General features: G+C 45.1%; 3 protein-coding genes across 8 annotated transcripts; 1 reads left to right on the top strand and 2 right to left on the bottom strand.

Moving 5' to 3' along the window:
- Positions 1-1,470: 1,470 nt before the first annotated feature.
- On the bottom strand, positions 1,471-5,557 carry FAM180B (family with sequence similarity 180 member B). 2 transcript variants are annotated; one of them, XM_075030865.1, is made up of 4 exons: positions 5,355-5,491; positions 4,163-4,324; positions 3,402-3,481; positions 1,471-2,836 (listed from the first exon to the last, which is right to left on the bottom strand). In XM_075030865.1, the coding sequence occupies exons 2-4, from the start codon at positions 4,170-4,172 to the stop codon at positions 2,393-2,395; spliced, it is 534 nt and encodes a 177-aa protein (XP_074886966.1). In that variant the 5' UTR covers positions 4,173-4,324; positions 5,355-5,491; the 3' UTR covers positions 1,471-2,392. The 2 variants fall into 2 exon arrangements, with proteins under 2 accessions (XP_074886966.1, XP_074886965.1); XM_075030864.1 differs by lacking the exon at positions 4,163-4,324 and having other exon boundaries at positions 5,355-5,557.
- A 5,915-nt stretch (positions 5,558-11,472) lies between these two features.
- NDUFS3 (NADH:ubiquinone oxidoreductase core subunit S3) lies at positions 11,473-17,755 on the bottom strand. The gene is made up of 7 exons (XM_075030893.1): positions 17,657-17,755; positions 17,472-17,537; positions 16,432-16,529; positions 16,009-16,158; positions 13,977-14,102; positions 13,573-13,692; positions 11,473-11,718 (listed from the first exon to the last, which is right to left on the bottom strand). Exons 1-7 carry the CDS (start codon positions 17,703-17,705, stop codon positions 11,551-11,553), a joined length of 777 nt encoding a protein of 258 aa, XP_074886994.1. The 5' UTR covers positions 17,706-17,755; the 3' UTR covers positions 11,473-11,550.
- Positions 17,756-17,797: 42 nt separating this feature from the next.
- On the top strand, positions 17,798-25,622 carry KBTBD4 (kelch repeat and BTB domain containing 4). 5 transcript variants are annotated; one of them, XM_075030867.1, is made up of 5 exons: positions 17,798-17,939; positions 18,287-18,395; positions 20,049-20,669; positions 23,225-23,331; positions 23,917-25,622. In XM_075030867.1, the coding sequence occupies exons 3-5, from the start codon at positions 20,078-20,080 to the stop codon at positions 24,775-24,777; spliced, it is 1,560 nt and encodes a 519-aa protein (XP_074886968.1). In that variant the 5' UTR covers positions 17,798-17,939; positions 18,287-18,395; positions 20,049-20,077; the 3' UTR covers positions 24,778-25,622. The 5 variants fall into 5 exon arrangements, with proteins under 5 accessions (XP_074886968.1, XP_074886967.1, XP_074886969.1 ...); XM_075030870.1 differs by lacking the exon at positions 17,798-17,939 and adding an exon at positions 19,235-19,301; XM_075030866.1 differs by lacking the exon at positions 18,287-18,395.
- The last annotated feature ends 47 nt before the right edge of the window (positions 25,623-25,669 follow it).

Here is a 25,669-nt window from a genome sequence, read left to right as displayed (position 1 = left end):
TTGAGAATCTCAGCTTCCATTTAATGAAAATAATACATTTAGAAACAAACAAAAAAGTAGGCTTCTAGCCCTTCTTGTAAAGGATGAGGGCTCAAATCTACAAACGGACCTTCCTCTGAAAGCTCAGAAGCAAGGTAAGTAAGAAGAATAAAAAATGTATTTTTAAATGTCTTAATATTTGGATCAGGAGCAGGCTCATAATGTGTTAATTGTGAGCAGTACCATGACATGCAATGGCAGTGTGGAGTGCAGGGGCATTACATTCTCCAGAAATGAGCTCCTTGAATACAAGGGTATGGCTATCCTGCCATATGCTGTGCTGGTAACGTACTGCAAACAGGATCGAAGGTACCAGTAAGTGGTAATTTCCGCATCTGTGTTCCAGTGGTTTCTTATACCTTGTGTTCCGCCGAGCTGTGGTGCTGCTGTAGAGAGAGTGGTGTGGCTGTCGAGGGCACTTCTGTGTTCCTACAGGGCAGTTGGGACTGATGGCGGGGTCCACCGAGGTGGGTGGTAGGAAAGCAGGAGGCTGGAGATTTCATTGTAGTGCGATTGGTGCTGTTTCAGTTGAGCGAAACCCTGGTTTGCCTCCCAAAATACATAAACTTCAAAAGTGCATCATCTGGAGCATGCACGAAACTTTGTGACATCACTTGAGTTTAATTTATAATCTGCTCAACAGATAGCAATGTTTTTAAACGGATCCTAACAAAATCCTGAATTCAAAATAGTGTATTTGCATCTGAGTCACCAAACCAACCCCTTCAACCTTTATCCAGACCTTCATATAGCTCAGACTGTATATTCTCCAGCAAGACAATATTTTCATGCACTAGTGCCATCCTAGCTCAGTTTTTTGATTATATTCTCTGCTCGAACTGGACTTGTCTGCAGCCACTCCCTGCCTCCATCGCTCCATACATATCCTAGACATTAAAGACTGGAGGCATAGTTGGGAAAAGGATGAAAGGTAGAGATTGGACGTATGTAAAGAAACAGCATAAAAATAGAAGAAAGCTGGGTGGGACACCAGTAAACTTCAAATAAAATGCTAATCTTAATTCCTACATCTTTGGGGGGGGGGGGGGGGTGGGAAGCAACAAACAACCTGCTTTATGAACTCTGTAAATCTATCTTCTCCTGTCACAGCCCTAACCTGACCTCTAAAACCATTCTCTGTGGCATCTTGCTTCCAGGCTTCTTATTCCTGCTTCACCATTTCTCCTCTCCATCTGTTGGGCAACAACAGCTTGGAAAAAGATTAACTAGGTCAAAAGCTAGCAGCTCCCACTTCAAATGTCACACATGCCTCCTTTGTTGAGCATGGAAAATTAAGAGTATATTGGTAGAAAGGGAGTTATGGGTCACGTCATCTAAGCCCATGCAATGAATGTTCAAAATTAATGTACCTATAATGGCAGCAGGAAACCTAGTAGAAACAAACAAACAAAAAAATCAAACCCCTCCTGAGTAGATAATTACATTTATTTAATTCCACACTACAATGTGTAAGAGAGAGAAAGGTTAATGATCTCTTTCTATAAAATAATTGTACTTCTGATTTTGAGGATAGAGATTGTGTATTTATTATGTTTGGATTGTAAAGTGCCAGTGCTGTACAAAAAAACTTCATAGAAGGGGTAAAATCTGCTGAAGAAATAACTAGGTCATGATCCTTAGGCATTTAAATGAGATTTAAGGAAGTATATTCCAAACTGATAACTGACACAAAGCAGTGTACATGTGTAAATATGGTGTGCAAATACTAGAAAGCTTCATGGAATACATACATTTTCAGGTTGCTTTTTAAAGAAAAATTAATACATGAGATGGGACATTACTGTGGGCACACAAAATGTGATGCCACATGAGAAGATAGCTGAAATTAAGTACATGATCTATATCATGAAACACAACAAAATCTGCTTAGCTGGTTACTGGAGAGGAGAAAAGATACTGTATTTGGCTGAAACCACAGGGGGAATATAAGGAGGCTGAACTGAATTATCTGAAACGAAGTCAGCTAGGACACCAGTGTAACATCCTGGAAAAAAACCTGCCAGGACATCTCCCCAGTAAGCATCAGCGATCAAGATAGATAACACATCTAAATAGCACTGCCCCCTTCAGCACAGCCCACTTAAAAAAAACAACCAAACAACCAAACAAAAAAAAACAGGAAAGGGTGAAATACACTTTACAGTTTCATCCTATTTCATTTAAAAATAAAAGCTTGTGTACAAATCCTTAGAGGGTTGCCAGCGCAATGCAGAAAGCAGGACAAAAAGGTGTGGTGTATTTGTACAAAGTCCTGAATAATGTGGAAAGCATTCAAAATAACCAAGGATGCAGCTGAAGGCAGGTGTGTCCTTTCCTACAGTAGTGTCCCTTATTAAGTGCCTCTCTTGGTCCTGGCCAGGTTAGAATGATAGAAATGTTTCAGGGATGCTAAATGTGAAGGCTTCTCCTTCCAGGGCCAGGAAGCCAGCAGGAGGGTGGTATTTGCAGGGCAGAGCCCCTTGCACAGATCACGAAAGATTTCATCGACCAGCTGAGAGAAAAAACTAATCCAGAGATTTTTATCCAGACCCTGCATAGAGCGAACCTGATAGGCACAGTAAACACCAGTGAAAAGGAGCCGGTCAAACTCTGTTAGAGGCAAGGGAGTATCCGTCAGCGAATAATATCTCAGGTGCTGCTCAATCTCTGTTGGTGTTTTGGGAACGTCATGCTCTAAAACCTGCATGAACCACCGTGCCGGGCGCAGGGAGGCCAGCTCTTCATCCCGCAGCAGGATTGTCCTGTCGGCCCGAATATCCAGCCCTCCCCAGAGCATCTGGAAGAGAAGAGCAGCATGCGCACGGGAAGCCCAGCACAAACCCTCCGCCAGTTCTAACCGAGCTGTAAAGCCATCTGCAATGCTGCCAAATCTCGGGCCAGACCGAGAGGCGGCCGCTCCCTGACTCGCTGCCCACAGCCCGCCTATTCCCACTCCACATCCTTCTCCGCCAGCCCCACACCCCTTTTCTGACCGGCCCCACACCTTGGTTTCCCCTTGGGACCCATCCAGCCCCCGTCTCCCGCCCTGCCTCTCCCACCGCCGTGGCTCCTGCCTTGGGTGGGGGGCTTGGCCGTTTGGTGAAGGATTCACCTAAACCTGCAGGGTTTGTCCCTGCCCAGAGGTAAGAGATGCCACGTAGGGGGTCAGAGCCCCCTTCAGCCGCACCCTGCAATGGGAGGGAGCACAAATGCAATTAGAGCATCCCTGAGGCGTTTTCCAGGCACTCCCAAAATCCGGCAGGGATGAGAGCAAGCAGAACGTGTGAGTTTTTACGTGCAGGCAGATGGGAGCACGGGCACTAACACTGCCTCGGCCCACGGGCCCCCAACACCCAGGAGACCTCTAACATGATGTTGGTGTCCTCGGGGCCACGATGGTGTGTGTTGGCACTGGCACCGTCCCTGCTGCGAGGATGTTCATCTGGAAGACATCAGGCAGAGTTTGGTAGCACAAGACCGTGGCCCTTCCTGTTTATTTATGTCATTTTGTTGTCAGTAATGTCTTCAATATTTCTGAGCTGCCACTCACAGCTTGCCAAACATGACAGATGCTGACCACGGGATTTTGATGAGCAAAACAAGCTTTTTTAAGAGACACAGAAGTGGTTAAGGGAGGCGAGTGTAAGTTTTGGATATGACGGCCCTTAATCCTGCCAACAGAGCTAAAGCGTACAGCAGCAAAGGCACTTGCTTTGACAGGCAGCAAGGAAGTCCCTCACACCGAGTATGGGTGGGTTTTAAACTGATGGGTTTTGGTTGCTTGATAGTTTTTGCTGGAGAAAGTAATGCTGCCCAATGGAAGAAGGGTGCTGGGAGGTTCCTCGACCTGCTGGTGGAAACATAACCTGATGCGTATCCTGGTTTTATACTTTTTCCCTGAGCATCTGCTGCTGGTGGGGGCAGAGTGTGAGGGTAAAAGAAAGCCAGTTGGATCCACTATGGCTCTTCTCATGTCCAGCTAATTCCTTCCCAGGCTACGTGACATTATTTAAACTGGGAAAAATAGATACAAGGCCAGAGGAATGGGAGATTATTAATGTGAAAGTCGCATTAATCCTAAGAATTCTTCAATTTTAATTTACTAATATTTCTAGTGCTTTACCTTTCGGCATTTATTTTGCCTTTATTATTTCTTTCTTTGTGAAAAAGGAGACGCAAGTAGTCTCGGTCCAGGACAGAGAGGGAGGCTGCATCCCCTCCCTTCTCTGTGTTGATCAGTGTAGTTGTGTAGCCAAGAGCCTCTTCTGCTTCTTAAAGACTCATCCTTCAGGTCAAGAAACATGAAATGGAAAAAGTTTGTATAAAATAGTAAGCTTTCTGACACTTTTTTTTTCATTTTTATATGGATGAAGGCTTTTTTATATAAAAAAGAGGGAGAATTTATGTGGAGTACTCCAGAGTTAAGGTCAGCAGGTGCTTATAAAAAGCAGGAAAATGATTTAATACTGTATGTGTGTGATCACTACTACCAAATCCCGCTTCCAACTTTCCATTCTTGATTAAAGCTTTTCAGGGAGATGTACGAGCTGCCTGAAGAAGTGCACTGCCACCCCCCAGGCTGTGAATGTTTGTTTCTCTGCACAGCTGCAGGGTCCCTGATCCAAGCCAGCTGTGGCTTTGGATTGTGAGCAGGGATGTAGTCGCTCTTTCCTACTCCTCCGTGGATGTGGCAGCAAGGCTTTTAGCTCAGGTAAAAATACTGCATCATCTGAAAATTTCTTTGCCAGTCTTCTCTCTGCTAACTGATCTGCTAAGTTCACAGATCCCTCTACTGAGAGATGTCTGACTGGCTGCAAAGTCAGTGAATTTGTTGAATAGCTGCCAAACTGCTGTTATTAGTAACTGTCTCATAAATATATGCCATATTAGATTTTTGAGTAAAACAAAAATTAAACAAAGCATAAAAAATGACGTATTGAAATAACAAAAATATCCTCCAGAGATGGGAAAATGGTCCCTTACTTACTTTATCATTCAACGGGGGGGGGAGGGTTCCCCCAAAAAGCATCTAGAAAATCCACAAACATTATTGCAGGAGCAGACTTTTTCAGTGGAGACCCTCCCCCTGCCACCAAAAATAGCAAGCAGCAGGTCTTCATCCTGCAAGTAGGTACCAAGCGCCTCCCCCAGTGAACAACTCCAGCCGGGACTCCAGCTCTCTCTCTCACTGTCAGCACAGCTAAGCTGAAGCATTTGACCATATTTGCAGAAGCAGGCGAAGCGTCGCGCTGCCGGCATTGCACGAACCGTTTGCTAAGCCGAGAAGCCTCATCGCTAGCAGGTGCTCTTCCTACCTGTCAGCCTCTGGGATCCGGCAAACACGCACAGGATCAGCCAGGCGTTGAACCGTACCTGGGCCATAGCAGCCCTGCCCAGTAGCCGCTGCCACGTTCTGCATGGACAGTGCCGTGCCCGAAGTGAGAGCGCTTTGCCGTGGCGTCTTCCCTTGCTGTTTCTGGTCCCAGCAGCCTCTGTTGGAACGGATCCATCTTTCTGTGTTTTGGGTTGCAGTCCTGGGAAGGGCTTGCAGTTCCACTTGCTGACCCCGAAGGATATTTTCCATCGTATTTTGGAAACTTGGAAGACTTTGTTGTGAAGTTTTTGGCAGAATTGTTTAAGCTGCTTTTCCAAAGACTGATTTCCCACTGCAGTTTATTATAGGAAGCTATTAGTTGCAAGAAATTTCACTACACATGATTGCATCCGAAGAAGGGAGGACCTCCTGGTCCCTTCTGACTCTGCACAGCACCTGTCACATCTCTCTGACACTTTCTGCTCAGCTCCTTGGCTTCATTTTCATGTTTCCTTTTTCCCCCGAGTTTGAAAATCTGCAAACAATCCTGAAATGTTCACCAACGGATAAGGCCAGCAGTCTGCGCAGATTCATGGAAGGGCAGTAGCAGCCAAAATACACAAGCAGTCAGAAGAAATGTCACTTGTTCAGTTCTGTATCAAACCTCCTGCAGGGAGAACTCAATATACTGACTAGCAAACAGTCAGGATGGGAGCCAGCCAGGCTTTAGCACCTCATGGTCCTCTCCTGTGACGAGACTTCTGGGTTATGATGAGCACAGTCTGCCTTAGATGTTGTGAATTACGTAGATGAAACTTCATCTGATTCCTTTCACAGCAGGTATCTGTACTCTACACATCTTTACACTTTTATTAGTGCCCAATCCCCAGTCAAGCTGTTCTGTATTTCTACTCTGTATGGCACAGTATGGTCCTGGGTTCTCCAATAGGTTCTGGGATGCCAGGGTTATAGAAATATGTACTAATATGTATAAAGAAGTGTCATGGTTTAACCCCAGCCAGCAACTAAGCACCACGCAGCCACTCACTCAGTCCCCCCCCACCCAGTGGGATGGGGGAGACAATCAGGAAAAAAAAAGTAAAACTCATGGGTTGAGATAAGAATGGTTTAATAGAGCAGAAAGGAAGAAACAAATAATGCTAATAATAATATTAAAATGACAATAATAATAATAAAATGATTGGAATGTACAAGTGATGCACAATGCAATTGCTCACCACCTTCTGACTGATGCCCAGTTATAGTTCCCGAGCAGCAATCCGCTCCCCTCAGGCCAACTCCCCCCAGTTTATATACTGGGCATGACGTCACATGGTCTGGAATACCCCTTTGGCCAGTTTGGTTCAGCTGCCCTGACTGTGTCCCCTCGCAGCTTCTTGTGCCCCTCCAGCCTTCTTGCTGGCTGGGCATGAGAAGCTGAAATATCCTTGACTTTAGACTAAACACTTCTTAGCAACAATTGAAAACATCAGTGTGGTATCAACATTCTTCTCATACTGAACCCAAAACAGCACTATACCAGCTACTAGGAAGAAAATTAACTCTATCCCAGCCAAAACTGGGACAAGAAGTAATGAAACCACCTCCCTCAGGTTAAAGGGGGAAAGAACCCTGCCTAGAAGAGAGAGGAGTTGGATCTGAAACACATACCTTTCTCAGCAAGTTACAGTGTCAGTTTGTAGTGACTACTGTCACCAGATAGTTTACTGAGGGTAGGGATGATGTTCCAGTTAGTAAGTTGTCAGTGTGCAAAGTGGCATGCTTTCTGAAACTTCCAGGCTCTGTAGCTGTACCTGGCAATATGAGGACCTACATCAGCTATGAAGAAAAGCAGCACATAATGCAAGAATCCCAGATTTGTCATGGGAGGAGGGGCCCTCAATATCCATAGCCATTCTTACTCCCAGTTTGGATCAAAATAAGACCAGTGGTTCCGTCATAGCCTTGGCTATCTTCAAGTCAGGCTACACTTCTTTCAGTTTTCATTACTTTCTGCTGCTTACGCTTTAGTTGCATCCCTTTCTTCTGGGATGAGATATCTTTTATTAAACTGTGAATCACGTGCTACTCAAGAGGCAGACACCAATGACCCATCTGTGCAGTGAGATTGATGGTTTGTGCCAGTGTCCCTTACAATCCGCAGTGTACGCATGACTGTCTAGAAGTCACTACGCAAAAACCCTGCATCTCATGGGCCATGAAATGGCCTCCCTTTAGCGTGCAGCATGTGGCACAAGGATGAGTCCAGGATTTTGGCCGACATCTGCAAAGGCCATATATGATTTTGTCAACAGGAAAATTTCCTAGGAAAAGCTTGCAGCTCAAGTGCCTAGAGGAGGATGTCCATGTTGGTGGGAGGGAGAAGAAAGGAGGCTTGGAGGCTGTGCTTAGGTGACTGGTAGAGTGGCAGGCGGGGGACAAGCATCAGTGGCAGATGATGCTTTGAGTTAGGAGGATTTTGTAGAATCGCCTCACTACCTCGCACAGAAAGGCAATTGCAGAGTGATAAACGTATGCCTTAGTTGTTTGTAAAGCCGCAGTAGTTATATGGTGCAGAGAAACAAGCCTGAGTTTCTGACGGCTGCACATAGTCCCCATGTGCATGATTGCAGTGTTAGGCAGTGCGCCTGCTCCTCCCGAGGGATTTTGTCCTTGCCAGGTATTCACAGTTGAGCGTGCACAGCCCTGTCCCTCTGCACTCCCCCTGGTCATACCGTCTGCCGTAGGAGCAGTTGCAAAACGTCACGTCAAGCCGGGTTTCTGCAGGGGCACCTTGACTGGTTTCATCTTTTCCACGATGACCTCCTTGAAGCAGGAGGAGGGGAAAGGGGAACAAGATATGAGGGATCAAAAACTTGCAGGAGCTCTTTGGATGCTGGTTAATACAGCACCAGAAGGGCCTCTTTGGCAGGGAGGTTTCTTTGAAATGGGACTGCAGGGAGATAGGCAGCATCCTCACAAAAGGGAAATTCTGCTTATAGAATTGGAGAAGTCTCTTGCTTCGAACATCTCGCCCAGAACTTGGGGAGACCACAGTCCCCAGCCTGGGTCTGTCTGGCAGGTGCTGAAGGGAGGAGGATGAGGAGAAGAAGGAGGTTGAGGAAAGAGGGGAAGGAAGAAGGACATACATGGCTCCCAGAGAAGGTGAGGTTTGAGTCATTGGAGGGGAAGAAAGAAGAAAACCTTGAGGGAAGTAAGAGAGAAACACTGACTGTAACCAGAGGGGACCTCCACTGTTATACTGGTATTTTCCAGTTGTGGTGCTGCTAGTCCTTATGCAAATGCTTTCTTTGTCTTTTTCTTTCAGTTTTTGTGAGCAGCATCCGCTGCTTGAAGGAGTAATGGGCTGTGTAACAGTGACAGGGAGGGCCCCATCCCACTGCGCTACTGCACAAAAGGACCCCCCTCCAGGCCTCACAGAATTGGGACATGTCATGGGATGCAGTGTGATGGGTGATACGGGGCATGCTGTCATCCAGCCTGTCCCTCACGAGTCCCATAAGCTCTGTTCTGCAGGAGTGCAAGGCCCAGCCAAAATCCCCATCTGGATTGTGACTGGAGATCAATTATAAGGGCTATCCAGACTCCGTAGCTGTGATGTGGGTGGATTACCTGATACTGTCAATAGCCACATGCTCAGGGAGGGGAGTCTGCTCTCCTGGCTGGAGGAAGAAATGCCAGAGTTCTGGAAAACACCAGCAAAACCTACTCAGCTGGGGAAGCTCAACATGGTGACTGTGAGTCATCACCTAAAGTCTATTTGTCCCCGCAGTACCAGAAAAATCTCTCTTCTGAATAGCATGTCTGTAAGTCAGCTACAACTGATTTACTTAAACCTCATCTAATGTCCTCCTACAGCTGGGAAATCCAACCCCAGCAAACAAGCCTCGTGGAGGCTGGCAGTGTGGACCAGGCAGGGACAGAGGATTTGGAAGACAGCTTTGTGCTTGACCAAGCTGACCACAGCCTTGCCCAGCATGAAGCAAGTGCCTACCAGCCAGAAGGAATCCAGAACCAGCAGGTTCCATAGGCAAGAATGGCCGCTGGAGCTCCGGAGCAGAGGAGGTAGTGTGCCAACACTGGTGGTACTTTTTGAGGCTGTGGAACCCTTTTGTGCCCTGGGATAATGCGTCTGGGTGAGCAAATCGCACTCGTCATAACCGCCCAGGCTTCTCTAATGAGAAGAGATTTGGGTCTGTTAGCAACTATTCCACATATTAAAGACCTGCTGGAGCCAATGCCTGTCCCCACAGGGCCAGCTACTTTTCCAGTACACACATTCTTCAGCAAACCTTGCACGTTGTCTAACTTGACAGGGCATTGTGTCTAACATTTCTTGATGTTATGTCAATCAAATTCCCCCTCTGCACAAACATTATGTTTAAATGGCAGTTTTCCTTCTGTTCCTGCCACCATCACTCTTCTGATTTATTGTACTGGGAAATACGAATTTTTTATGATACACAGACCATGAGTCTTGGCATGGTACCTCAAGCAACCTGGGATGGGGGAGGGAGGATGTGGGGGGGGGAAATATGCTTTATAAAGAATTTTCACAGTAACAGAAGTGGTGCCAGGAACTTTTCCGTCTTGTGCAATAGGCATCAGCATGCAAAAAGAGCCACTGCAACAGAAAACAGAACCAGCTGTGGAACACATTGTAGGAAGGACTAAAAGCACATTTCCTATTTAATTAGCTCAATTGATGGCAGATCCAAAGTGGAGCTAAGAATTGTATAAAACCCCAAACTTCTGATTTCTGTTCCCTTCTCTTTCCTCTTTCCGATTAAGAGCTATAACTTTTAAGGTGAGTAGCAAACACTATTAATTTTAACTAGAGAACACTGTTCTGAGTCATATCCCAAATACTGCCAGCCAAAGCAGCCTGAAACAAATTTAAAAAAATAAATAAACATTTAAGAAGCCCATGCTTACAAGGCTGGGTTGGAAACAAACATGAAACCCGGTTCTTGCCATACAGTTCAGCTCTTTATTCTTCAAAACAGGTCACATTCTAGCCACAATGAGTACTTGTCCCTTTTTTTTCTTAATTGATTATTGTCCCATCCCTTCCTCCATCCCATGCTCTAACATCCCCCAAATGCCTTTTTTAATTAGTGCTTTTACAATTTAAAAGCTTAAGCAGTGATTCAGGGAATCTCTACAAACAGCTTGTAAATTATTTTATGAAATCTTACACAATACTTTTCAGATCTTAATGAGGTCAGTCAGTTTTCTGATGCATTTTCTGGACTAAGGACAAGGGACATTAATTGATGACTGCTGTAATGTAATCCCATTCAAACAGGTGGTGGGTGGACTGAAACTACAGTGTTTTTCCAGCTTTTTTTGGAGAGAGATGATATTTTCCACAAGAGCAAAGATAGTGGTAATGCTATTATATCATACAGCTCAAAATAATGGGAATAGTGACAAAAAGGCATAGACTCTTCTCTATGGAACAAGGGAAGGGAGATATTTTTGACTGCAGGAAAAAGCACAATTTGAAGATGCTGGAGAAAATAAAGACTGCTTGATTGTGAAGAAAAAGCCATCATGAGGGAGTAGCACATGAGAGGTTACCTGCAACTCCCTCTTCTGCCAGGAGAACAGGCACTGACCTAATTCCCAAGAAAAAAATGCAGAGGATTTCCACAATTGTTTTGGTCTGGATCCAGGTACATCGTGAGTTGTCCTAATAACAACTGTATTAGAACCATTTACAAAAGCTTTGCCTGTTAGCTATATTATTATTATTATTATGGTCTTCCCAACATCCGTCGTGGAGCTGAGATACTGCTGTCCCATTGCTTAAGCTACACGGCTGCTTCAGTACAGTCTCCGAGTGAGTGCTCAGGTTATGATGTATGCCTGCAAGGACAGCTAGCACAAGCAGTGTATATAAAGCATCTTAGCCACAGGGAATGCCTGGACTCCATTCAATTTGCAAACCAAAAAGACAAATCCAGTGTCTTACAATTCAGAGCAGCAGATAAACATCTACCAGTGGTATTATCAGGATTGTCAAATAGCATCCCTCACCCTGTGCTTTTCATCTAGTTTGAAAACATTATTCACGTGACCACAACAGGCAAGAATCTCATATCAATTTTTATTATTATAAATACTATATTAGAACAGAAAGGATGGTGCCATGCATCTGCTCCATTCTGCTGCTATTTTGCATCTTCTTTCTTGGCTCCGGCTTCTATTTTCAGGGGTTCTGGAGCTGCGCGATAGGCAGGAAATGCCTCCCAAGGACTATTCAGATCAAACTTGCGAAATTCCTGAGATAGCTCCACAGGCTCTGCCACTACCCGTTTCACTTCATCATCATACCGCACCTAGAACAGTGCAAAGGACACAAGCCAGTCATTTTCATACAGTCCCCATAGCATCTCTGCTATTAGCTGTACACAGCAATGACCCAGACCACCCTCCAGTACAGGCATTCCTAGTTCTTACGCCATGGATAGACCACAGACCTCTGCCACAGCTTCAGTTCTCCTCATTATTAAACAAAAGCCCTCCAGATGCCACCAAGACCTCTGGACTCCCCAGGAAAGCCCTCCTCTTTGCTACCATGTACGTACCTCAGGTGTCCTGACTAACCACCCTGAATTAGGAGTGCCCAGCCTACAGTCCACATGAAGCCCACACGGAATAACACACTTAGTTTGTCATATGACAAAGGAATTTCTCCTGCGTCACCAAAATGAGGTGGCCTGTCCACCTGGCATAGCTGGGGACTAGTCTCCATGAATCTTTATGATATGGCAGTTTGTTTGGTTTTAGTTGTGCTTCTTAGCATAACACTCAGAGCATGGGACAAAAAGACAACCAGGGTGAAATGCGCGTGAGTACGAGACACTTCTGATTGGCTTGCTTTATCCTCACTGTTACGGTCCAGATCTCCAAACCATAGTTCAAGAGATGCTGCCTGGTCCTCACTTGCAGGACTTGCTGTTATTTCAGTTTTTCTTAAACCCCCCTGTTGCTTGCAGAACCTCACTCTTTTCTCCTGAGACTCAACTCAGTCTTAGAACTGCACCAAATGTGACTGCTTTTGCAAGGTGGTCATTTGAAACTAGACAGATACCAAAACCACTCTTTTCACTTGTGGTTTGACATACAGAGGTAAATATTTGCTAAATGGCAAGAGTCAGTTCAACTAGAGTTTTGTAATATGGGCCTACAAAAACTCAAAAAAGTGGAGTTCCAACTGCCGTTAAGATCAGTTCAGTCCCTTATTCATCTGGGAATCTCCAGTTTTGCAGTGGAATGCTTAATCTTTCAGAAGGCATGATAAAAGCAGAAGCACTTTCTCTGCCAAATGTCTTTGGCACACAGCACATGAAATTTGCTCAATGCCTCTGACCTTAGGCTGCCTTATCACGGATGATACTTTGTGATGACTTCAAAATTTCCATGCAGGAAATCTATACAGCTCCTCTGGAATACAGACATGTGAAACATCCTTAGTGCCTTTCGGACAAAGGATTGTAAAGCAGTCACATCTCTGTACCTGTCATGGTTTAAGCCCAGACAGCGACTAGGCACCACACAGCTGCTCACTCACTCCCTGCCCCTGCCCCAGTAGGATGGGGAGGAGCATTGGGGAAAAAGCAAGTAAAACTCGTAGGTTGAGAAAAGAACAATTTAATAACTGAAGTGAAATAAAATGTAATACTACTACTAATAATAATAATAATTGTAATGAAAAGGAATATAATAAAATAAAATAATAATAATTTAAAAAAAAACGAGAAGAAAAGACAAGCAATGCACAATGCAAGTGCTCACCACCTGCTGACCACTGACTGATGCCTGAGCAGCGATCCCCCCCTCCTGGCCAATTCCCCCCAGTTTATACAATGAACATGACATTCTATGGTATGGAATATCCCTTTGGCTAGTTCAGGTCAGCTGTCCCGGCCATGCTCCCTCCCAGCTTCCTGTACACCTGCTTGCTGGCAGAGCATGGGAAACTGAAAAATCCTTAACTTTGGATAAGTGCTACTTAGCAACAACTAAAACATCAGCATGTTATCAACATTATTCTCACAATAAATCCAAAACACACTGTATCAACTACTAAGAAGAAAATTAACTCTATCCCAGCCAAAACCAGGACAGTACCGAAACTCAGGTAAGTACTGGAGAGATTTGGTAACTTTAGACACGAGCGTGTCTCCTACCTCCACGTAACCAGAGAGTGGAAAGTCCTTCCGGAAAGGATGGCCCTCAAACCCATAGTCTGTGAGGATTCGCCTTAGATCAGGGTGGTTGGCAAAGAAAACACCATACATGTCCCAAACCTAAATGAAAGGGAGCCAAGCAAGCTGCATTAGATTAGAAAAAAAAACAAACCAACCCTTCATGTATTATGTTCATAAAATTTCAGTTACATGCCTGGCTTTGTGCGGTGCCAGCGAAACTGATGCAGAAACTCATTCAAAAGCAAATCACCCTTTTATCTCCTACTCTGGAAAGGCAGCCAGGGAAACACTTCTTTCTTTCTCAGGGCCCTGGGAATCAGTTTAATCAGGAAAACACAGCTCCTCTCCACAAAGACCCTGCTCCCAAGTACGCCGGCACTCACCTCTCTCTCATACCAGTTTGCTGCCTTGTGCACAGACACTGCTGAGTCAACAGGTGTCAGCTCATCAGTGTATGTCTTCACACGGATCCGACTGTTGAACCGCAGAGACAGGAGATTGTACACAATCTGAAGCAGAATAAAAGAAGGCATTGGTCTTGCACGGCATTTATGGATCTCTTTGCCGTACAGTACTGGCTAAGCAAAGGCACACAAAGACTATTTCAAATATTCTTCATCAGCAGAATGACATTCAGCATTTCAGAGCTGGGCACTAAAAGACACTATTACAACTGAGGTTCCAATAGCTTATCACTTTGGCCCCTAGAAGTGTAACAAAAATGATGTGAGATTTAGAAAACATGACCAATGAAGAAGAGCTGAAGTAAAGAGGGATACTAAACCTTAAAAAAAGAAAATACTGAAGGGATGGAGACACTTGACAATAGACTTTCAAGAGTCTGTCACAAAGAAAATGGCTATCAATTACCCTCAGCATCCAGTGGGAGAAAGCTAAGAAGAAATACACTTAGTTTTCAGCAAAGAAGTTGTATACCAGGGAAAATTTCTAACTCTTCTGGTGATAAAGTACTAATAAGAAGGCTGCTTATGAGGATTACTAGAACCTCTGAGAGGGGGTGGGGTGGGGGATACTTAATACAAGCTGAAAAAAAAAACCCAAACCTTTGTAAGAAATTGTGTAGCCTTGTTTGATACTGCCTCTGTGAAGATGGCTGAAAAAGGTGGACTCATGAAGGTCTATATTATTTCTATGAATCTACTACCTTAATTTTTGAAAGGAAAATCCTGAATTAAAAAATCTTCAACTTCTTCAGAGACTGAAGGCCTCTGAGTTAAAGAAACTCTCTCTATAACTCAGGATTTTTGCCTAATCATGAGTTACATCACTAAAAGTCAAAGCTGTTATTAGCAAAGCAAGAATGAGCTGTATTTGAAAACAACAGACATCTGATTAGCTAATACAGATAAGGCAAACCTGCCACCCCTCACTTTCTGAGTAGCTGTTTGTAAGTGATTTAATACCACAAAGGGGGAAAACAAATCAGCTGCTACTCATTATCCTTGTTACTTGCTGGGAACTAAAAAATCTACCAATTCACTTCTCTGTCCAATCTGGGCAGACGGTCTTTTGGGCAAAAGGAACACAGACATCACTTTGTCCATAAGGCTGCCTAACCATAGTCAGCCTCCTACAGCATGTGAGCCCTAGATATTTTCTGCCACTGCCTTTTACGGATCTTCCTAAGTTAAACTACAATAATGTCTTTGCAACAATACTGTGAGCAAAGCTTTCTAATGGTAGGTGAGAAGACAATATGCAGAGTGTGTGGTTTGCCCAAAGACGTTATCTCTTCTTTTCTATTTGCAACTGCAATTTTTCTGCAGTTGAAAAGCTATACAGTGTGATATTCAAAAGCATCTGTTGGAATCAAATCTCCAATATTCACTGAAAGTCAGTGAAAGTGCAGTGCCCAAAATCTTCTGAGAGCTTTCTGAAAATCTGCCTCATGTCCTGTGTAGTCCTGACATTCAGGGAATGTTTTTAAAACAACTATTTAGTTTTTTGCTTTGGTTTGTTTTTTTAAAGGAGGAAAATTGTTAAGAAGATTGATGGGATTTAAAGAAAAACGTGGTCAGTTTTGTCAACAGCAGCTGACAGGCTTAAGTGGAAAAAGGAAGAGCACCAATTCACATCTGGCCAGAAAGAAGTCTCTAGACACTTTGGTAAAACCAAAACAATACAACAAAAAAAAGAAAACAAACAAACAAACAAAAAAGAAAAGGAAGAGAGAGACTTTCAGCAGAGCACAAAAGGAAAGCCAGACTAAGAACCCATGCAGTATCAGTTCTGCTACTGCTTCCATGATCCACAGAGTAAACAAAATCCAGCATTTCAGAGTGGATTTTCTGTTCACTTTCAGAAAGCAAAAAATGTGGTCAGAGCTGCAACAGCACCCACAGCCACCAGCACTCGTGAAACTCTCCAACTCCTGCACCTATGAGCAGTTCTTACCTCAAAGCGGTACTGCCGAGATGGGACATCAACAGCAGTCAAGTCAGCCAAGGATTTGAACTGAGCATTAGTGTGATCTCGAAGGAAGGTCAGAACTGGAATGATCCCATCTGGATGGATCAATAGTTCCAGCTCATTGAAACAGGTCACCTGTTGAAAACAGCGGAAAGGGCATGAGTACAAACACCAACAGGACTCAACATTACACTGAATCCAGCAGAACACCCAAACAAAGAGACTATATGGTACAGCAGACACATAATGACATCAGATAAAGGGGCTTAACAATAGCGGTAACCTTCATGTAATTCTGACAATCTTTCTTGCCCAGAAGAACTTCTGAAAACAGCTAACAAACAAGTAGTGTGTTCACTGGGTCCTGTGCCCCCCTGCCACATGAACAATTTCTCAAAGAGCACCTACCTGTACTTGCTGGATATACTTGGGCAGAATCTCAGCCACGTACTCTCCAAAAGCACAGAGCTGCTTCTGTTCTACTTCATTTTTTGGTCTGACAGTAGCTAAAGAGAAAAATAAAGTTCCCAAGATTATGGCATGGAAAACAGAAAGCTACAGAAAGAAGAGTAGCAACTCGCATCCCTGGCTTAAAAATCCCTTTAACCAGTCTAGCTGTCTCTCAGCAGCTCTGGCAGAAGCCAGGCAGCTTCAGCTTCAGGTAACCCGCAAAGTTTATTTATGGTAAATGCGAAGCTAAACACAACATATATGTATAGTGGAACATACAGGATGCTGCAGTAGAGACTAGCCTATAGCAACATACATGTGTTGTGGTACACAGAACACGGAACTAGAGACTTTGATAAGGAAGAACGTTTGTGTCAGTGCTAGACAGAATTTTTTTCGTGCACTGTAAACACAGCAGGAGGAACAGTCCAACATGATAACGGGAAAGCAAATAACAAGATGAAAGAGAGGCAGAGATGACATAACAATCTGAACTTAGATACTGCTCATGACATTCAGCCTGGGTCTGGAAGGGATCTTTTTTTCCTAGACAAAATAATCCTGGTTTTGTCTGATGTGCCAGCACCTAAGCAACCCCCTCAGAATCAAACCACCCCAGGATCTCCTGTTGCTTTTTTGCCGTTGTTCCGATTACAAATACTCCTCAAGCTTCAGGGCAACGAAGCCGTTCCCCAGGCACGACTCTGCACAGAACAAGCGAAGGATGCGAAGGGCAACCCCGAGCGAGCACGCTTATCACCAGAGCCGCTTTTCCACGCAAAACGCGGGTTTACGCCCGAAGGGCACCAACCGTGTTCCGATACACCGGCCGAAAACGGCTGCATCGCACCGAAACTTCCCAAAGCCACACAAATACCGGGAGCTGACCGGGACACAACCGCACCCCTCGGTCTCTTCCACTGCCCCCCACAACTGCAAGACCCCCCCCACAGCCTCAAGACCAGGCTGGGCTCCCCACCGCCGGTCCGTTCACTTACGGCGAGTCTCCGCGGCGGAGCTCCCCGCCAGCCGGGCCTGCGCCGCCGCCGCCGGGCCTGCGCCCGCTGTGGAGAGAAACGGACACGTCTTACCGACCGCTAACCGCCCTGGCCCGCGGCCACCGGCTGGCCGACCCCACCGGCTGGCCGAGCCCCGCCGCCTCCCCGGCCCCGGGCACCCTCACCTCGCAGCGCGGCCCGCGTCAGCCACCGACCCGCCGCCGCCGCCAACATCCCCGCCGGGACACGGACGGGCAAGGGCACGGACCGGAAGCGGAAAGCGTCTTTGCGCTTCCCCGGGCGGGAGGCGGAAGCGCGCGCGGAGCTTCCCGGGGGCGCTTCCGGGTGGGTGGCCGGAAAGCGGCGGGTGCCTGTCTCAGGGTGAGGGGCAAGTGGAGGAGCTGCTGGGGCACCCCGGGGCGGCGGGAGGAGGCGGCGGCGGCGGCGGCATGAAGGGAGGCGCCGCAGGTGGGTGCCGTGTGGGCCGTGCTGCGGGGGGGACCGGGACCGCGACCGGGGGAGCGCCGGGGGCGGGCTGGGAGCCCGGGAGGCAGCGAGTTCTGTGGAGATGTGTCCGCCGTCGGGTACGGGAGTGAGGAGGGGAGTGGTGGTGGTGGTGTTCCTGTCAGACCCCCCCGCCCCGGGCTAAAGCAGCGCTGTGGGGGCGAGGTAACTCTCTCGCGGTTTTCGTAACGGCAGTGTGGCCCCAATGAGGGTCTTTGCTTTCTGGAGAATTAGGTTTTCTTTCTTCCCCCGCCGCCCCCGAAGCGTGAAGTCGCTGTCGGTTGTGTATAACGTGGGCTCCCTGGTCCCAGGCGCTGTCATGGCACCCACGGCCCTGTCAGGAGCGAGGAAGGAAGGAAGGAGGTGTGCCAGGTGTTGGTTACCGTCGTCACCTATCGCCTGGCGTTCGGCGGGTCATTGGTAATGAAAAAGATGCATGGAGTGTCAGATTTTGCTTTATGGGACGCTTTACTGTTCCCGCAGCTCTTTCTTTGTAGTGGAGATGCCGTGGATGCAAAGGGGAACGTTGTGTTTATGAAGAAGGACGTGAGATTTGTCGGTATTTCTTTCGTGACTTGGCACCAGTCCTCCGGAAATCGTGCGGGGCAGCGGGGGCAGCTGGTTCTGCTGTGCCAAGAGGGCAGAGGAGTTCATCCATCCATGTCCTGGTGCTCTGCGTCATCACTTTGGTGTTCTGGGCTGCAGCTTCTGAGCACCTTGACTGTGAGGATCAAGAGCTTTAACTGAAGTTTGCAGGATAGGTTTGTACTTGGTAAAGCTGGAAAAATAGTACCGATGTGTTCTGTGCTAATTGCAGTTCCTCGGTCTCTTACAGACTAATGTGCAGGTACTTTTCAGACAGACCAGAACTATTGTAAAATCACAAGAAGGGTATAATTAAGGCAGGCTGTCATCAGGGATGGGACGGACTTGTCTAGCCAATTAGGGATGTAGACACTACTTCCCGTGAACAGATCTTGAGCAAAGAACTTAGGAGGCCTCCTGTATCAAACAGAGCTATTGTCAGAAAATGCACGTTTGAGCATGGAAGAGTAACTCTGAATCTCCTGGAGAAAAATCCTGTCTTTGGGAAACATTGTAGTGGAAATCATGTTCAGTAATAACTGAAGAAATTTGTAGCATCAGTCACCATGGCTGATAATTAAGGTGTAAAAGTAAGTTTAAAGTGAATGCAGACAGGCATCTATTTGCTCCTAATGCTGTCAAGAGCCATGTTAAAAAAGAGCTCTTTTCTACAGCAGTCCTTCTCTGATTCAGAAGTTTTCTCGACCCACAAACTGCTCGGAGCTCTGCAGACAATCTCTGGTACCTACTAAGAGGCATTATCTTTTAAATTGAGTTCTCCTTGCCGCTTGGGAAACAGTGACTAACAACATCTAACAGGTTATTTTGCATGCTGAAGGTGTCTGGCACATTAACAAACTGAGTATAACCATCAGTTATCTCATTTGGTTAGCTTGAAGGACTGGTGGTTGCGTCTGGCAGACTTCTCGCACATCTTTTTGGTAAAAGCAAGTTCACCTTACTTGATACCACTGCACAGATTCATCATGTTGGTTTTGGATGGTAATTAACTCCTTCTGATGGGTTTTGGATGGTAATTAACTCCTTCCAATATGAATTGCTGTCTGTGCTCTTTGTTAGTATGATCTGGAATCCTTTTTCCACCTAGCCCAGCTATGGTGCTGCCACATTCTTTTGGCTTCACGAGTTTCCTAGGGCGGTTGCTGGACTTTCCACTTGAATAACTGTTGCTGCATTTCTTTGTGTCAGTGAAATGAGTGGTGAAAAGATATGCACATCTCCCAGTTCTGCTGGGATGTGATGCTCACTGTACTGGAAGTTTGGTATATATTATAATTTTAATTATGCCAACTTCTCATTTGTTGTTTGAGATTCTGAAGCTCAAGCAGAAGTTTCTGGCTGCGCTATTTATATTCAGTCTAAAATATGCTGGCCTCTTACCAATGTTTGATTTTTCCCTGTACCCTGAAGTACTGCATAATCTTGTTAGTGGAGAGAGAAGGCCATATAATTATTGTGATTTTACAGATTGCTGGAGGTCTGATCTGTGCAGCACCATGGACTCGTCAGAAGAGACTGGAGGCTCCTCTGCAGAAGAAAACTACTTTGTGAACTACACCTTCACTGACCGCTCCCACTCAGGCCGTGTGGCCCAGGGTATTATGAAATTATGCTTGGAGGATGAGCTCTTTGCTGATGTTACAATATCAGTGGAAGGCAAAGAATTCCAGCTACACCGTTTGGTCCTCTCAGCTCAGAGTTGCTTTTTTCGTTCTATGTTCACTTCCAACCTAAAGGAGGCCCACAATCGGGTCATTGAGCTGCAGGACGTTAGCGAGAGTGTCTTTCAGCTCCTTGTGGACTATATTTACCATGGGACTGTAAAGCTGAGGGCAGAGGAGTTGCAGGAAACCTATGAAGTGGCAGACATGTACCAGCTGACTGCACTTTTTGAAGAGTGCTCCCGTTTTCTGGCCCGTACGGTGCAGGTTAGGAACTGTCTGCAGGTCATGTGGTTGGCAGATCAACACAGTGACATGGAGCTCTACACAGCTGCCAAACACTGTGCAAAGTCACATTTGTCTCAACTGCAAGACACAGAGGAGTTCCTACACCTGCCTCTCCGCCTGCTGACAGACATCCTTACAGGTAAGGAGTTCTTGAGACTAGCCAGGTTGTGGATGTAGAAAGAGACTTTCAGAGAGTCTATCGGGGATTGAACAAAATAGATGGAAGGATCCAAGCTTTCATAACCACTGTCTATTCAGAGGCTTAGCTAAGCTAAGCAAAGCAAAACATTCTGGATAACTTAATCAGAAAAAAACCTATTAATTGTTACTGGACATAAAGCATCTGAGCTATAGAAAAGGAACATAGAGGATGCTGGTACTTCCCAGTAGTTCCTGGATCAACAGGTAGAAGTATTACACGTTTTTTAAACGTAACTTAGTAACTTTCAACAACTTGTTGTGTTTTTGTTTGCAGTAAAAGTAAAAGAAAGAAGCCTTACCAGAAATGAACATCTTATGAAAGTTTTTTTTTCTTTAGTTCATAATCATTTAACATAGTAATGCAACAACTCAACATTGTAAGAAGGCTTGAGCACAAGCCACATTTTTAGACTGTTAAGTGTTTTTAACAATTGTATATAATTGTTAGGAATATTTAGGCTAGGCACTCATCTGACTGAAATAGAAGCATTGTAACATCTTAGGTAGTACAGTAATTACCCTTCTTGTAAAGGCAATAGCCTTCCACAGTAATGGATGCAATGACTCAGTGTTGTCAAGGATGTGTCAACACATCAACAACTTAGTTCAACTGCCACAAATCCTTAAAGATTCTCTGCTGCCCTAGCAGGTGCAGCCAGTACTTGAAAACTTCTTTATGATGCTGCAGTCACAACTCCATTTTTGTGCATCATTCCTAGAGGAAGCAAGAATGTAGAAGAAGGTCATACATTCAAATGTGCTGGACCTGGGACCAGAGAGATTGCTCCTTTCTTGCTTTAATTAAATAATTTTGTAAATGAGTAAATAACTATACTTTGTGCGTCATGTGTTTTATACTGTTACAACAATAAACCTGCCATGACTGGCTTCTTTGGAATAATGGCAAATCTGTCTGTAAGACTTAAAATAGCTTTTAAAGTTGCTGCTATGCATATGAGAGTCTTTACAGATATTGCATTGTATTATCTCTATTGCATCTAAAGAAATTCACAGACAAAAACCTATTGAGAATATGTACTGATAGCTCAGAAAGACTATGATAAAATTAGAGTAATTTTGATAACTATCTAGCTAAAGCTTTTAAACCAAGTTGTGAGTTCATTAAAAAAAAAAACAAATTCCTAAAATCATGAAATAAAGCTATAGAGGTCAATCACCCTTAACTTCCTAGGGATTCCATGTAGTAACCATAGTTTTAGGACTACGGCCATTAGTGTTTGTGGTCCTAAATTAAAATCATTGTTCAATAAAACTTTTTTTCCATGCATCATCTATTTACATATATAGAATCACATTACTCAATATCTATGCTGAAACTTAGCTCATAAAACGGATTAAAATCTGAAATACACTCCTACTGCTGGTAGGGAAAATCCTTCCCTTTTGCAGTTCCTGCATCTCTATTTAGTTAATGGAGAATTAAATAGAGGAAGCTGTTAGTGGCAAGGATTAAAATTAATTTCATGAAATAGTAATTTGTTAAGCTTACCTTTTGTTGCATGCTAGGACCCATTTCAAAATCAAAGTTTTTCCATTCAACCACTACCTGTGATGGATAGCTTATGGAAATCCCTTTTACTAATAAACAGTTTTGAAATACCTGCTTTTGTGCCACGCTTTTTCTCCTCCCTTCCTTCCAGTACAGAGAAAAATGTTGGAATTTGTCTGATGCCTTTAGCATCACTGAATTTGGGGTTTGTCATGAGAGCAGACTACAGAATCAGGGCACCTTCATAGGGAAGCCTCTCAATGAATACAGGCATAATTGCTGGCTTTTAAACTGGAAGTAAATGCCTAAAATCTAGGAAATGTACTGATAACGATGATGCAATAGTTTGTGGCATAACCAAAACTTCCGATTACATCTGGAAACAAATTGAAATCTGATGCAGTCTGTGGAGTGTTTCCTACTGTCACACTGCAAAGGAAAGCTATAGTAGCTCATTGGGGATTTCCAAAAGTTAAGAGGATAGCAGTGACACCAGATGTTCAGTCTTGAGGGTCAGCTGTCTGACAGTGCTCAGAGAAGGAAAATTTCTGCAGATGACTTTTGCTAGACAGGTTTCTAGGACCAGCCAGAAAGAAAGGCAGCTGCTGAGATTCTCAAATAAGAGAATCTTTTTGCCTAAATGCTTAAATAAGAAAATATTTTTCATCGTCACAAAGCACGTAAGTTCTCTTTCCTGCCCTCTTTCTCTCGGACATAGGTTCCTTTGTTGAAACTCATCCAAAGTGCTTAAGATCTGGCAGCTCTGTCTTCTGATATTTATACAAACTAATTTCATGTAGATGTCTGGCTGGCGGTGCTGATCATGCCTGCCAAAATCTATAAACCTCTCTATCTTTTTTTCCCTCTCTAGAAAGTAGGGTTTGTGGTGGGAGTGGGGGGAGGGAGTCACAGGAAAAGGATGTTCCTGAGTACGTACACCTTTGTCTAGATACTATAAATGCCTTTCTGTCTCCAAACTGCAGATGGCGTTCCATGTTCTCAGAATCCAACAGTTGCCATAGAAACCTGGATCAACTTCAACAAGGAGGAGCGAGCGGGCTTTTCAGAGACGCTGCGATCAAGTCTGAAGGTATAAAAAGACCTTCTGTTCCGGGGTTGGTGTAGCACTTGCTGGTTTCACACTTCCCAGGGCAGGGTATTCTGCTTACAGGTGTGACTTGAAAGTCACAAAACACAAATGCCATTGAAATTCATGGTCCTTGCGTGAGGAATACTTTCATTGTCATAAATAGCAACCCCACTGACAGCTTTTTTAATTTAACCTGAGGCTGCTTTCACTAGTGATTGGAGCAATGCCACAAATAACTTATTTCACCAGATGCTCAGTTACCAGAGAGACCATTCAGAAATCTGAGTTTGGCATTCCCCTTACAATAACTCTACTTCATCAGTGATGTAGCCAGCCCTTACCTCAACTGCAGACACTTGGGTTCCAGTGAAGTCTGTTGCTATTTTACTATGTCAGATATGACCATTATCGTGAAAAGGCTTTGAGGCTCTGAATCCTGAACGCTGCCGGGTGGCAGGACTTGGGAAGCAGGTCACACACCCCAGGCCCACAGGTGGGTCCTAAGCTGAAAAATTCAGTCTTAGGCATCACTGATGTTTGTGTAAAGAGGTCCAGTTCTGCTGACACACTCCTCTTTTCTTTCAGGTGATTGGAGAAAATGTTCACATCTACCTGATTGGAAAGGAGTCGTCACGTACACATTCACTTGCTGTCTCTCTGCATTGTGCTGATGATGACTCCATAAGCGTGAGTGGCCAGAACAGCCTGTGTCACCAGATCACCGCAGCCTGCAAGCATGGTAGTGACCTATACGTCGTTGGTGGCTCCATTCCACGACGCATGTGGAAATGCAACAATGCAACTATAGACTGGGAATGGTGTGCCCCTCTGCCCCGTGACCGGCTCCAACATACCCTTGTCTCCGTGCCAAGCAAGGATGCAATATATTCACTGGGCGGGAAAACTCTACAGGACACTCTCTCTAATGCTGTCATATATTACAGAGTACGAGACAATGTCTGGACAGAGACCAGCCAGTTGGAAGTGGCAGTCTCTGGAGCTGCAGGTGTAAACCTTAATGGTGTCATTTACCTGCTGGGTGGGGAGGAAAATGACTTGGACTTCTTCACCAAGCCCTCTCGGTTAATTCAGTGCTATGATACCAACACAGAGAAATGCCACGTGAAGCCATACGTACTGCCCTTTGCAGGCCGCATGCATGCTGCTGTACACAAGGATGTGGTGTTCATTGTAGCCGAGGGGGATTCACTGTTATGCTATAATCCCCTACTGGATAGCTTCACCCGGCTATGCCTGCCAGATGCTTGGAGCTCGGTACCATCCCTCTGGAAAATTGCCAGCTGCAATGGCAGCATCTATGTCTTTCGTGATCGCTATAAAAAGGGTGATGCAAATACTTTTAAACTTAACCCAGCCACCTCTGTTGTAACAGTCACAAGTGGCATCAAAGTGCTGCTCACTAACCTGCAGTTTGTCCTGGCCTAAGCAGGAAAAACAGGCCATGATAGAAAGGGCAGCAACGGTGTTCTGCTGTGCAGCTCAGAGGCACCCACCACCCTCAGCACCAGTCCCAATTACTACGAGATCACAACACCCAGTAAAGACCCCATCCTCTATACCTGTGCAGAGGAAGTACAGTCTTTCTGGCTGTGGGCCTATTCTTTTACATAGCACTATTAAAGTTGAACTGCTGCATCTTAGATTTCAGATGGACTAAATGGTATTACTTTGATCCCTTGATGATAAGCTGCTTGCATTTGAGGCCCAAACTGCAGCAAATGGCTTTTTTAGCCTGGAACCAATCCACTGGTAACAAATCCTATGGCATATGGACAACATCTTCCTTGGCCCAGACTGCTAGTTTTAACTGCCTGGGAGACTGTGTTGCTGCCATGTCAGTCACAGAGTTAGATGTGCGCTCCAGGGATGTCCCCATTTAAACATTCCTGTGTCCCTACTGCAGAAAGGACTGGCAGAAATATTTACAGCAGACAGATTCCAGAGCTGACCCCAGGACCTTTAGTAAGTTGCATTATTCAGCACTTCTCCTAGAGGAGTGGTAACAAACTGGGAACTTGCTTACTGCTCTGTCATCACCTAGCATAAAGAGAGAGTGTTTTTACGAGCATTGGCTTCCTCTACTGTACAAGGAATCCCCACCTGTAATCATAACATAGTGTTGGTGAAAGACAGAATTAAGACCACTTCCTCCTACGCCTTTCTGTTGACACTGTAACCCTTTGGGTAAGAATCTGAATAAAGTCTCTGCTGAGACAAAGTTTTATTTTCCTTTGCTGCAAATATTATAGAACTTCCTGTGGACTGCAGTTCGGCAAGCACTGATACTGTGTGTGGGAGAGAAGAACTGTGGGGCTCC

This window comes from Buteo buteo, chromosome 6 (genome assembly GCF_964188355.1).
Source record: "Buteo buteo chromosome 6, bButBut1.hap1.1, whole genome shotgun sequence".
Taxonomy (NCBI): domain Eukaryota; kingdom Metazoa; phylum Chordata; class Aves; order Accipitriformes; family Accipitridae; genus Buteo; species Buteo buteo.
The sequence above is the reverse complement of the archived record's forward strand: the minus strand, read 5'-3'. Positions and strand labels throughout refer to the sequence as shown.

Bases quoted from the DNA above. Each gene is read 5' to 3' on its own strand.
- FAM180B (XM_075030864.1), bottom strand. From the start codon at position 5,421: ATGGCCCAGGTACGGTTCAACGCCTGGCTGATCCTGTGCGTGTTTGCC. The intron at 3,482-5,354 runs GTAGGAAGAGCA...GATGTCTTCCAG, and splicing joins CGGATCCCAGAGGCTGACAG to ATGAACATCCTCGCAGCAGG. The intron at 2,837-3,401 runs GTCTCCTGGGTG...CTTCTCTTCCAG, and splicing joins ACACCAACATCATGTTAGAG to ATGCTCTGGGGAGGGCTGGA.
- KBTBD4 (XM_075030866.1), top strand. The intron at 20,670-23,224 runs GTAAGGAGTTCT...TCCAAACTGCAG, and splicing joins GCTGACAGACATCCTTACAG to ATGGCGTTCCATGTTCTCAG. The intron at 23,332-23,916 runs GTATAAAAAGAC...CTTTTCTTTCAG, and splicing joins CGCTGCGATCAAGTCTGAAG to GTGATTGGAGAAAATGTTCA.
- NDUFS3 (XM_075030893.1), bottom strand. From the start codon at position 17,705: ATGTTGGCGGCGGCGGCGGGTCGGTGGCTGACGCGGGCCGCGCTGCGA. The intron at 17,538-17,656 runs GTGAGGGTGCCC...TTCTCTCCACAG, and splicing joins GACGCGGGCCGCGCTGCGAG to CGGGCGCAGGCCCGGCGGCG. The intron at 11,719-13,572 runs GTAGGAGACACG...GCACTGTTCTAG, and splicing joins CACTCTCTGGTTACGTGGAG to GTGCGGTATGATGATGAAGT.